The 12,930-nt window shown below is 49.4% G+C and overlaps 1 protein-coding gene across 1 annotated transcript in view; it reads left to right on the forward strand.

Moving 5' to 3' along the window:
* Positions 1-12,930, forward strand: part of LOC140480305 (nuclear receptor-binding protein 2-like) — a 146,217-nt gene that overhangs the window by 42,139 nt on the left and 91,148 nt on the right. Inside the window, exons 8-13 of the mRNA XM_072575009.1 lie at positions 2,792-2,850; positions 3,658-3,753; positions 6,859-6,991; positions 7,198-7,300; positions 8,675-8,725; positions 11,615-11,750. Coding sequence (XP_072431110.1) covers positions 2,792-2,850; positions 3,658-3,753; positions 6,859-6,991; positions 7,198-7,300; positions 8,675-8,725; positions 11,615-11,750 — 578 coding nt within the window. The remainder of the gene's footprint in view (positions 1-2,791; positions 2,851-3,657; positions 3,754-6,858; positions 6,992-7,197; positions 7,301-8,674; positions 8,726-11,614; positions 11,751-12,930) is intronic.

Here is a 12,930-nt window from a genome sequence, read left to right on the forward strand (position 1 = left end):
TCTGATTGAGATACTCTTTGGAGGGTCGGTGTGGACGCGATGGGCCGAGTGGCCTGATTCCATGCTGTCGGGATTCTATGAAATGTGAAAATGTCACCGTGCTGCAGGAATAGCCCCCCCCCACTCCCCCCGGGAACAGAGCACTGTGTGTCAGTGTCTTCTTGAAGAATTAATCCGGGGGAGAGCATCTGGAGCTGGAACCTTACAGCAGGAGTGGGGGGAATCGGGGGGGAGGGGGTGAAAGGACAGAGACCGGGATCATTATTTAGGGTCAGTTAGAGCAGGACAGAGAGCTTTAGATCAGTGAGACCTTGGAGCTGACCCTGGGGGAGACGGGCCGTGGACGAAGGTCATGCCAGAACCGAAGAGGGTCTCCGATCCTTGTGGGGTTGGGGAGGGGGGCGGGTCACTAATGTTACTGGAGAAGGTTTAACTTAATTCATGCTGTTGCCTCAGATAAATCAGATAAAGGAATTGGTGGTCAAATCTGTGACTGCCTTTAAAGAGCCTCAAACATCACCTTCAACACTGACTCCCTCCGGCACGGAGACTCACATTCACTGACAACACCACACCGTTGGGACAGATATCTCACAGTGATGAGGCAGAATACAGGGGGGATGGGGGATTTGGTGACATGGTGCAATGAGAACAACCCATTCTCTCAATGTCAGCAAAACTATACAACTGATCATTGACTTCAGGAAGGGAGGAGGAGGACATATCCCCATCTACATCAACGGAGTGGAGGTTGAGAGGGTGGACAGGGTCAACTTCCTCAGAGTGATGATAACTGACAGCCCGTCCTGGTCTTCCCACGTAGATGTGACGGTCAAGAAGGTACAACAACAACTCTTCCTCCTTGAGCAGCTCAGTAAATTCAGCGTATCCATAAGGACCCTCACCAACTTCTCCAGGTACACCACTGAGAGCAGACTGTCCAGGTGGATAACAGCCTGGAACGGTAACTGTAAGAAACTAGAGAAGGTGGTGTGCACAGCCCAGACCATCACAGAGGCCAACCTTCCATCCATGGACTCCATTTACACGGCTCACTGCCGCGGAAAGGCTACCAACATCGTCAAAGACCCATCCCACCCCGGGAATGATCTCCTACACCCTCTTCCATCAGGCAGAAGGTACAGAAACCTGAACACACGCACCAACAGGTTCAGGAACAGCTTCCTCCTCTCCGTTATTAGACTGATGAATGGACTCTCTAACTTCGAATCTAATGTTGATCTTGGTTTGCGTCCCTCCTGTGCAGTGTAACCTGTGTGCCTCACTCTGTATGAGCACCCTATAGTTTGTATGTCCCTGTATACTATGATCTGCCTGACTGCTCACAAACAAAGTCTTTCACTGGACTTAGATTCAAGTGACTACAATTGATCAAAATCAAACCTACAAGATGCAGAAATTCACCCAGGCTCCTTAGACAGCACCTTCCAAACCCACGACCATCACTACCCACATCTCGCAACAAAATGAAAAGAGACTTCAGCACAGTTTTTTGATGCAGTTTATCTGGTCACTCTGTACAGGATGTCCAGTTCTGGTCACACCCGCAACATCCCCCACAATTATCATCGGGCCAACTCTGCTTCAATGAAGAACTACACTGGCCTACTGTTTGTTTGCGGACAAATCCAACCAGCCAATTCCCACCCCATCAATCTCCCCTTGATCCTCAGTAAAGTGATGACGGTGTCAGTAACCGTGCTATCAAGCAGCACCTGCTCAGTGATGCCCAGTTTGGAAATAACATTTGTGCCTGGCCATTGCCAGGCAAGGACCATCTCCACCTCAACAAGAGAGAATCAAACCACCAGCTCCATGGCATTTGATGGCATTACCATCACTGAAATGATTTGGATGCGAGCATAAGAGGTACAGTTAGTAAGTTTGCAGATGACACCAAAATTGGAGGTGTAGTGGACAGTGAAGAGGGTTACCTCAGATTACAACAGGATCTGGACCAGATGGGCCAATTGGCTGAGAAGTGGCAGATGGAGTTTAATTCAGATAAATGCGAGATGCTGCATTTTGGGAAAGCAAATCTTAGCAGGATTTATACACTTAATGGTAAGGTCCTAGGGAGTGTTGCTGAACAAAGAGACCTTGGAGTGCAGGTTCATAACTCCTTGAAAGTGGAGTCACAGGTAGATAGGATAGTGAAGAAGGCGTTTGGTATGCTTTCCTTTATTGGTCAGAGTATTGAGTACAGGAGTTGGGAGGTCATGTTGTGGCTGTACAGGACATTGGTTAGGCCACTGTTGGAATATTGCATGCAATTCTGGTCTCCTTCCTATCGGAAAGATGTTGTGAAACTTGAAAGGGTTCAGAAAAGATTTACAAGGATGTTGCCAGGGTTGGAGGATCTGAGCTACAGGGAGAGGCTGAACAGGCTGGGGCTGTTTTCCCTGGAGTGTCAGAGACTGAGGGGTGACCTTATAGAGGTTTACAAAATCATGAAGGGCATGGATAGGATAAATAGGCAAAGTCTTATCCCTGGGGTCGGGGAGTCCAGAACTAGAGGGAATAGGTTTAGGGTGAGAGGGGAAAGATATAAAAGAGACCTAAGGGACAACTTTTTCACCCAGAGGATGGTACGTGTATGGAATGAGCTGCCAGAGGAAGTGGTGGAGGCTGGTACAATTACAACATTTAAGAGGCATCTGGATGGGTATATGAATAGGAAGGATTTGGAGGGATATGGGCCGGGTGCTGGCAATTTTACTCTTCTGTTGTTTTCGTACATTGCCTCTTGCTTTTCCCCTTGTGCTTCTAGGCCAGGGTAAGGACACAACAGCGCTGGACATATTTGCATTTGGAATCTGTGCCCTGGAGGTGAGACGCTGAGAGGGATCGCAAAGCAGAAACCAGTCAGAATCTCATACACCTCAATCGAATCTCCTCAGTACCCCCTGCTCCGAGGAGATTCTCCAACCTCACCTTGTCAGTCTCTGTGTCTGTGTGTGTCAGTCAGTCTGTGTGTCAGTCTCTGTGTGTCTGTGTGTGTCAGTCAGTCTAAATGTGTCTGTGTGTGTCAGTCAGTCTGTGTGTCTGTCAGTCTCCGTGTGCCTGTGTGTGTCAGTCAGTCTCTGTGTCTCAGTGTCTGTTTGTCAGTCTCTGTGTCTGTGTGTGTCAGTCAGTCTGTGTGTCAGTCTCTGTGTGTCTGTGTCAGTCAGTCTGCGTGTCTGTCAGTCTCTGTGTGCCTGTGTGTGTCAGTCAGTCTCTGTGTCTCAGTGTCTGTTTGTCAGTCTCTGTGTCAGTGTGTGTCAGTCAGTCTGCGTGTCTGTCAGTCTCTGTGTGTCTGTGTGTGTCAGTCAGTCTCTGTGTGCCAGTGTGTATCTGTCAGTCTTTGTGTGTCTCAGTGTGTGTCTGTCTCTATGTGTCAGTCAGTCTCTGTGTTTCAATCAGTGTGTGTCAGTCTCTGTGTCTGTGTGTATCAGTCAGTCTCTGTGTGTCTGTCAGTCTCAGTGTGTGTCTGTCTCTGTGTGTCAGTCTGTCTCTGTGTTTCGGTCAGTGTGCATCTGTCAGTCTCTGTGTGTCAGTCAGTGTGTGGCTGTGTGTCGGTTGTTATGTGACACTATGTCTTTGCACACTAGCCTGTGGTTTTACTCAGGTGTTGATGTTTTTGTGGTTTTCTGTCAGATGGCTGTTTTGGAGGTACAGAGGAATACAGACAACAGTGTGTCTCCAGAATCCATCGCCAATGCCAGCCTATCACTTGGGAACCCTTTGATGAAGGTGAGGACTACCATTGATATGGCATCATGACACCACATTCAGGGGCATTGGACACACTGAGACTCAAGGATATACGTCCTTCCTCCTGGGAGGACAGAGTATATTTTCTGTATATTGCAAAGAGAGGAATATTTGTTCTTACGTTGAGGGCATAAGGTAATGGGGATGGGGTATATACAAGAGTCATAGAGATGTACAGCACAGAAACAGACCCTTCGGTCCAACCCGTCCATGCTAACTAAATACCCAAAATTAATCTCGTCCCACCTGCCAGCACCTGGCCCATATCCCTCCAAACCCTTCCTATTCACGTGTCTGCGTGGGTTCCCTCCGGGTGCTCCGGTTTCCTCCCACACTCCAAAGATGTGCAGGTCAGGTGAATTGGCCATGCTAAATTGCCCGTAGTATTAGGTAAGGAGTAAATGTAGGGGTATGGGTGGGTTGCGCTTCGGCGGGGCGGTGTGGACTTGTTGGGCCGAAGGGCCTGTTTCCACACTGTAAGTAATCTAACCTAATCTAATCTAATCATATACCCATCCAGATGCCTCTTAAATGTTGGAATTGTACCAGCCTCCACTTCCTGTGGCAGCTCATTCCATACACGTACCACCCTCCACGTGAAAAATTTGCCCCTCAGGTCCCTTTTATATCTTTCCCCTCTCACCCTAAACCTATGCCCTCTAGTTCTGGACTCCCCCACCCCAGGGAAAAGACTTTGTCTATTTTTCCTATCCATGCACCTCCTAATTTTGTAAACCTCAATAAGGTCACCCCTCAGCCTCTGACTCTCCAGGCTGCAGTATTCCCAATCTCTGACCTGCTCTTGGAGCCACTGTGTTTAAGTGAGTCCTGGTGAGTTTCTGATCAATGATAACCCCCAGGATAGTGGGGGACTCCATGATGATAACACCATTGAATATCAAGGGGCAGTGGTTAGGTTGCCTCTCTTGTTCAGCTGGAGGGTGGGAGTATTTGTTGTTAGCTCCCTGTATTCTTGTGCGATCATATTCTCTGCTGGATGTGGTATATTTGGATTTTCAGAATGCTTTTGATACAGTAACTGAGTAAGAGGTTCGTGGGCTCGAAGGTGATCTGATAAGGGCTGGACAGAGCAGACAGGGAGAAACTGTTCCTGCTCGGACAAGGAACAAGAATGAGAGGGAGGTAAATTTAAAATGATGTGTGAACAAAGTGAGGGTGGTTCTGGTGAGTGGTGAGGGTGTGGGGACAGTTTCGAGTGGGACCTTGGAGGGTGGTGTGGATGGAATATCACGCAGGGATCTGAGGGATAAGCAGGAGATTGGGGCAGAGCTACAAATTGAGGGGTGATCGATTTAAGACAGATGTCAGAGGCAGGTTCTTTACTCAGAGAGTGGTGAGGATGTGGAATGCCCCACCTGCTAATGTAGTTAACTCAGCCACATTAGGGAGATTTAAACAATCCTTAGATAAGCTCATGGATGAGGATGGGATAGAACATGGAACAATACAGCACAGAACAGGCCCTTCGGCCCTCGATGTTACGCCAACCTGTGAACTATTCTCAGCTCATCCCCCGACACTATCCCAAAATCATCCATGAGCTTATCTAAGGATTGTTTAAATCTCCCTAATGTGGCTGAGTTAACTACATTAGCAGGTGGGGCATTCCACATCCTCACCACTCTCTGAGTAAAGAACCTGCCTCTGACATCTGTCTTTAATCTATCACCCCTCAATTTGTAGTTATGCCCCCCCCCCCACCCCCATATAAGCTGATGTTAACACCATAGGAAAAAGACTCTCACTGTCTCCCCTATCTAATCCTCTGATCATCTTGTATGTCTCCATCAAATCCCCTCTTAGCCGCCTTCTTGCCAATGAGAACAGACCCAAGTCCCTCAGCCTTTCCTCATAAGACCCTCCCTCCAGACCAGGCAACATCCTGGTAAATCTCCTCTGCATCTTTTCCAATGCTTCCACTTCCTTCCCGAAATATGGGGACCGGAACTGTACACAATATTCCAAGTGTGGCCGCACCAGCGTTTTGTATAGTTGCAGCATGACGTTACGACTCTGGAACTCAATCCCTCTCCCAATGAAACCTCACACACCGGATGCCGCCTTAACAGCACTATCCACCTGGGGGGCAACTTTCAGGGATCTATGTACATGGACTCCAAGATCCCTCTGCACATCCACACGACCAAGAATCTTTCCATTGACCCAGTACTCTGCCTTCCTGTTATTCTTCCCAAAGTGTATCACCTCACATTTAGCTGCATTGAACTCCATTTGCCACCTCTCAGCCCAATTCTGCAGTTTATCCAAGTCCCCCTGCAACCTGTAACATTCTTCCACACTGTCCACTACTCCACCGACTTTAGCGTCATCTGCAAACCTACTAATCCATCCACCTTTGTTATGCCTGCGTCCAAGTCATTTATAAAAATGACAAACAGCAGCGGTCCCAAAACAGATCCTTGTGGCATTGTGGATAGTGTAGGGGGATGGGCATAGATTAGTTCACAGGTCAGTACAACATCAAGGGCCGAAGGGCCTGTTCTGCGCTGTGTTGTTCCATGACCTCCCCTTGATGAAGCCACGCACTTCCAAGTTCTCCACAACCTCATCCTTAACAATGAACTCTAAAATCTTCCCAATGACCGAGCTCAGGCTAACCGGCCTATAGTTTCCTGTCTCCTCCCTCCCTCCCTTCTTACACAGGGGGTGTTGTATTAGCCCTTTTCCAGTCCTCTGGGACCATCCCTGACTCCAGTGATTCCTGAAAGATCCCACCAATGTCTCTCCAATCTCCTCAGGTATTTCCTTCAGAACTCTGGGTTATCATCCCTCAGACCTTTCAGCTTCCCCAGCTCCCTCTCCTTAGTGACGGCCTCTGCCCTCATCTCTGTCCCCTGATTCTCTTGTAGTTCTGGTGTGTTGCTGGGGTCTTCCACCTCAGTGAAAGCTGATGCGATGTACCGGCTCAGTTCCTCCGCCATTTCTCGGTCCCCCCAGGTGCGGATGTACCTATTGTGTGGTATAGATTCCATAGTGTGGTGAACCTGTTCAGGATCGTGTCTCTGTTGTGAGCTGAGCTTTGTGTGTTTTTTGTGGTTTTAGGAATTTATCCAGAAATGTTTAGCTCGAGACCCAGCGCAGCGTCCGAGTGCTCACCAACTGCTTTTCCATCGAGTTCTCTTTGAGGTTCACTCCCTGAAACTGCTGGCTGCCCACTGCCTCATCAATAACCAGGGTGAGTCATTACTGGATACACAGGCACAGCATCTGAGAGACCACCACACACCATCCCAGGCTAGCCCAATGGTTCGACCCTCATTCCAGGGGATGTAGATCCCCATTCCTGGGAGACCTCTCACCATCAGGTCTGAAACGGGGATTTCTGCTGATTGTTGAAGTTGGTTGTTTGATTGGAGCTGGAGCCTTACTTCCTTGTTCTAGGTATGCTGCAGGATAACTGTGTGGAGGAGCTGACCAAGAGGATTCACCCCAATACAGTGATGGCTGAGATTCAACATGGGAACCGTGCAGGACTACAGTGGACGTAAGAGATTGCTGCAATGCCATTGGCAGACAGGGAGAATAGGCCCCACAGTCAGTCCGTCCCACCTTAGACCCATAACAGGCCGAATCTCAATGACCGAGGGTCCAGGACTGACTCAGCATCAGACAGAGGACCCCAAATAAAACCAGCACTGACCGACTGACCGACTGGGGTCACTCACTGACTGACTATGGTCACCCACTGACCATCCAACCAGGGTCACTCACTGACTGACTATGGTCACCCACTGACCATCCAACCAGGGTCACTCACTGACCGCCCGGGGTCACTCACTGACCGCCCGGGGTCACTCACTGACTGACTGACCAGGGTCACTCACTGACCATCCAACTAGGGTCACTCACTGACCGCCTGGGGTCACTCACCATCCGACCGGGGTCACTCACTGACCGTCCAACCAGGGTCACTCACTGACCATCCGACCAGGGTCACTCACTGACCGCCCAGGGTCACTCACTGACCATCTGACCAGGGTCATTCACTGACCACCCGGGGTCACTCACTGACCATCTGACCAGTGTCATTCACTGACCGCCCGGGGTCACTCACTGATCGTCCGCCCAGGGTCACTCACTGACCACCCGGGGTCACTCACTGACCGCCCGGGGTCACTCACTGACTGTCCAACTAAGGTCACTCACTGACCATCTGACCAGGGTCACTCACTGACTGCCCAGGGTCACTCACTGACCATCCTACCAAGGTCACTCACTGACCGACCAACCGGAGGCACTCACTGACCACCCAACCAGGGTCACTCACTTAACGTCCGGGGTCACTCACTGACCGCCCGGGGTCACTCACTGACTGACTGACCGTGGTCACCCACTGACTGTCCAACCAGGGTCACTCACTGACCACCCGGGGTCACTCACTAACCGACTGGGGTCACTCACTGACCGACTGGGGTCACTCACTGACCATCCGACCGGGGTCACTCACTGACCAACCGACTGGGGTCACTCACTGACCATCCGACCGGGGTCACTCACTGACCAACCGACCGGGGTCACTCACTGACCGACTGCGGTCACTCACTGACCAACCGACTGGGATCACTCACTGACCGACCAGGGGTAGCGAAGGGTTAGTGGAAATCCGGGCTGTAGGAATCTGCTTCCCATTCACTGACAGAAAAACAGAAATTGCTGGAAAAGCTCAGCAGGTCTGACAGCATCAAGGCAGAGAAATCCGAATAAGGAGGGTCACTGGACCCAAAATGTGAACTCGGATTTCTCTCCACAGATGAGCTTTTGAAGCAATTCAGTTTGTGTTTGTGATTGACAGCATCTGCTGCCTTTTATGCTGTTCTCTGGGGTTTGGGTCTTTCTGATGGTGTTTCCTCTGTTCCAGATATTCCCACGTCTCCCCATTGGAACTGGACAAATTCCTGGAGGATGTGAAGTGAGTTTTTGTAAATGGCTAATCAGTACAAGAGACCAGAACATAGAACATTCCAGCACAGTACAGGCCCTTCGGCCCTCGATGTTGTGCCGACCTGTCATACTAATCTGAAGCCCATCTAACCTACACTATTCCATGTACGTCCATATGCCTGTCCAATGACGACTTAAATGCACTTAAATTTGGTGAATCTACTATCGTTGCAGGCAAAGCATTCCATACCCTTACTACTCTCTGAGTAAAGAAACTACCTCTGACATCTGTCCTATATCTATCACCCCTCAATTTAAAGTTGTGTCCCCTCGTGTGTGCCGTCCCCATACTTGGAAAAAGGCTCTCCCTGTCCACCCTATCTAACCCTCTGATTATCTTATATGTCTCTATTTAGTCACCTCTCAACCTTCTCTCTAACGAAAACAGCCTCAAGTCCCTCAGCCTTTCCTTGTAAGACCTTCCCTCCACACGTGGCTATATCCGAGTAAATCCTCTGCACCCTTTCCAAAGCTTCCACATCCTTCTTATAATGCGGTGACCAGAACTGTACACAATACTGCAAGTGCGGCCGCACCAGAGTTTTGTACAGCTGCAGCATGACCTTGTGGCTCTGAAATGCAATCCCTCTTCCAATAAAAGCTAACACACTATACGCCTTCTTAATAGACAATAGACAATAGACAATAGATGCAGGAGTAGGCCATTCTGCCCTTCGAGCCTGCACCGCCATTCAATATGATTATGGCTGATCATTCCTATCAACCTATCAACCTACCAACCGGGGTCACTCACTGACTGACCGACCGGGATCACTCACTTACTGACCGACTGGGGTCACTCACTGACTGACCGACTGGGGTCACTCACTGACCGACTGGGGTCACTCACTGACCAACCGACTGGGGTCACTCACTGACCGACTGATCAACTCACTGATCAACCCTATCAACCTGGGTGGCATCTTTGAGGGGTTTATGTACATGGACACCGAGATCTCTCTGCTCAGCTACACTACCAAGAATCTTACCATTAGCCCAGTACTCTGCATTCCTGATGCTCCTTCCCAAAGACTGTTTTAGAATCAGGGAATTTTATAGGATGGAGGGAGGCCATTCAACCCATCATGTCCTGGAATATTTACCCAGCCTGTCCCATTCTCCAGCTCTATCTCCATCATCCTCTACATTGGATACAGAACTGGCTCAAAGGTAGAAGACAGAGGGTGGTGGTGGAGGGTTGTTTTTCAGACTGAAGGCCTGTGACCAGTGGAGTGCCACAAGGATCGGTGCTGGGCCCTCTACTTTTTGTCATTTACATAAATGATTTGGATGTGAGCATAAGAGGTACAGTTAGTAAGTTTGCAGATGACACCAAAATTGGAGGTGTAGTGGACAGCGAAGAGGGTTACCTCAGATTACAACAGGATCTGGACCAGATGGGTCAATGGGCTGAGAAGTGGCAGATGGAGTTTAATTCAGATTAATGCGAGGTGCTGCATTTTGGGAAAGCAAATCTTAGCAGGACTTATACACTTAATGGTAAGGTCCTAGGGAGTGTTGCTGAACAAAGAGACCTTGGAGTGCAGGTTCATAGCTCCTTGAAAGTGGAGTCACAGGTAGATAGGATAGTGAAGAAGGCGTTTGGTATGCTTTCCTTTATTGGTCAGAGTATTGAGTACAGGAGTTGGGAGGTCATGTTGTGGCTGTACAGGACATTGGTTAGGCCACTGTTGGAATATTGCATGCAATTCTGGTCTCCTTCCTATCGGAAAGTTGTTGTGAAACTTGGAAGGGTTCAGAAAAGATTTACAAGGATGTTGCCAGGGTTGGAGGATCTGAGCTACAGGGAGAGGCTGAACAGGCTGGGGCTGTTTTCCCTGGAGCGTCGGAGGCTGAGGGGTGACCTTATAGAGGTTTATAAAATTATGAAGGGCATGGATAGGATAAATAGACAAAGTCTTTTCCCTGGGGTCGGGGAGTCCAGAACTAGAGGGCATAGGTTTAGGGTGAGAGGGGAAAGATATAAAAGAGACCTAAGGGGCAACTTTTTCACCCAGAGGGTGGTACGTGTATGGAATGAGCTGCCAGAGGATGTGGTGGAGGATGGTACAATTACAACATTTAAAAGGCATCTGGATGGGTATATGAATAGGAAGGGTTTGGAGGGATATGGGCCGGGTGCTGGCAGGTGGGACTAGATTGGGTTGGGATATCTGGTCGGCATAGACGGGTTGGACTGAAGGGTCTGTTTCCATACTGTACATCTCTATGACTCTACTTGCTTCCTGCTTGTGCCTGTAGACTAACTTTGACCGAGTCATCAACAAGGGGCACCCAGGTTCCTTCAGACATCAACCCTTCCCATGGTCATGTTCTTAGCCACTCACCCAACCTGCCCAAATCTTCCTTAGGTGTCCCTGCATTCCCTCACACTCACATTCCCAATGAGTTCTGTCTCATTCACAAACTAGTATTATATTTAATCCCCACATCATTGATGGAGATTGTGAACACTGGGGGTTCAGGATTTGCTGCGTAATCTGAAGCAGATGCAGCATCTTTATGACCGAGAGCGAGAGTCTGCTGTCGGTTGGGGCAGTGTTTGGTCTGGAATGATCTTTAATGGATTGTCAATTGAACAAGACAGTACAGGACTCTCAGTCATTCCTGAGGTGACAGGCAATACCCTGAGAGCTCAGCACGATCCCACTCTCTGTCTTCCTTCAGTGTCCCTGTCCCTTCCCTCTCTCTCTGGCTGACTGATGTGGAACACCCACACTCTCTTTTTCTCTCTCTGTGTCTTTCACTCTCTCTCATATTGTCTCTCTCTGTCTCTCTCATTCTCTGTCTCTCTCTCTCTTGTTTCAGACTCTCTCTCCACCTCTCTCTTTTCCAGGAATGGGATCTACCCTTTGATGAATTTTTCCTCCAATCGCCCACATCATTTGTTCTGGACACACGTCCATCCCCCGGAGGTCCCGGACCTGGTGAAATCTCCGATCGTGGAGCACCATGAGCAGGAGACCAGGAAGGTGAGGAAGTGTCTGCAGGGGCTCCAGACTGGTCGCACTGTCTGATGGGGTGGGAGGGGGGGAGCGGGCATTGCTGGCACAGTGTGTGGGTGTGTGTGTGGCTGTGTACACATGTGCGTGTGCATGTCTGTCTCTGTGCATGTGGGTGTATGTGTGTGTGTGCGTGTGTGTGGAGTGTCTGGATGTGGGTGCGTGTGTGTGGTGTATGTGGGTGTGTGAGTCTGTGGGGGATGTGTGGTTGTGTGGATGCGTGTGTGGGTGGTGTATGTATGTGCGTGTGTGTGCGGCTGTGTGTGGATGTGGGCTTGTGTGTCTGAGTATGTGTATTGCGGAATGGCAGGCAGTGACCAGTGGGGTACCGCAGGGATCAGTGCTGGGACCGCAGCTTTTTACAATATACATTAATGATATAGAAGATGGTATTAGTAATAACATTATCAAATTTGCTGATGATACTAAGCTGGGTGGCAGGGTGAAATGTGAGGAGGATGTTAGGAGATTACAGGGTGACCTGGACAGGTTAGGTGAGTGGTCAGATGCATGGCAGATGCTGTTTAATGTGGATAAATGAATGGTTATTCACTTTGGTGGCAAGAACAGGAAGGCAGATTACTACCTAAATGGAGTCAAGTTAGGTAAAGGGGCAGTACAGAGAGATCTGGGTGTTCTTGTACACCAGTCAATGAAGGTAAGCATGCAGGTACAGCAGGTAGTGAAGAAGGCTAATAGCATGCTGGCCTTCATAACAAGAGGGATTGAGTATAGAAGCAAAGAGGTTCTTCTGCAGCTGTACAGGGCCCTGGTGAGACCACAGCTGGAGTATTGTGTGCAGTTCTGGTCTCCAAATTTGAGGAAAGACATTCTGGCTATTGAGGGAGTGCAGCGTAGGTTCACGAGGTCAATTCCTGGAATGGCGGGACTACCTTACGCTGAAAGACTGGAGCGACTGGGCTTGTATACCCTTGAGTTTAGAAGACTGAGAGGGGATCTGATTGAGACGTATAAGCTTATTAAAGGATTGGACACTCTGGAGGCAGGAAACATGTTTCCGCGGATGGGTGAGTGCCGAACCAGAGGACACAGCTTAAAAATACGGGGTAGACCATTTAGGACAGAGATGAGGAGAAACTTCTTCACCCAGAGAGTGGTGGGTGTGTGGAATGCTCTGCCCCAGATGGCA

Source organism: Chiloscyllium punctatum, chromosome 8 (assembly GCF_047496795.1).
Source record: "Chiloscyllium punctatum isolate Juve2018m chromosome 8, sChiPun1.3, whole genome shotgun sequence".
NCBI lineage: Eukaryota > Metazoa > Chordata > Chondrichthyes > Orectolobiformes > Hemiscylliidae > Chiloscyllium > Chiloscyllium punctatum.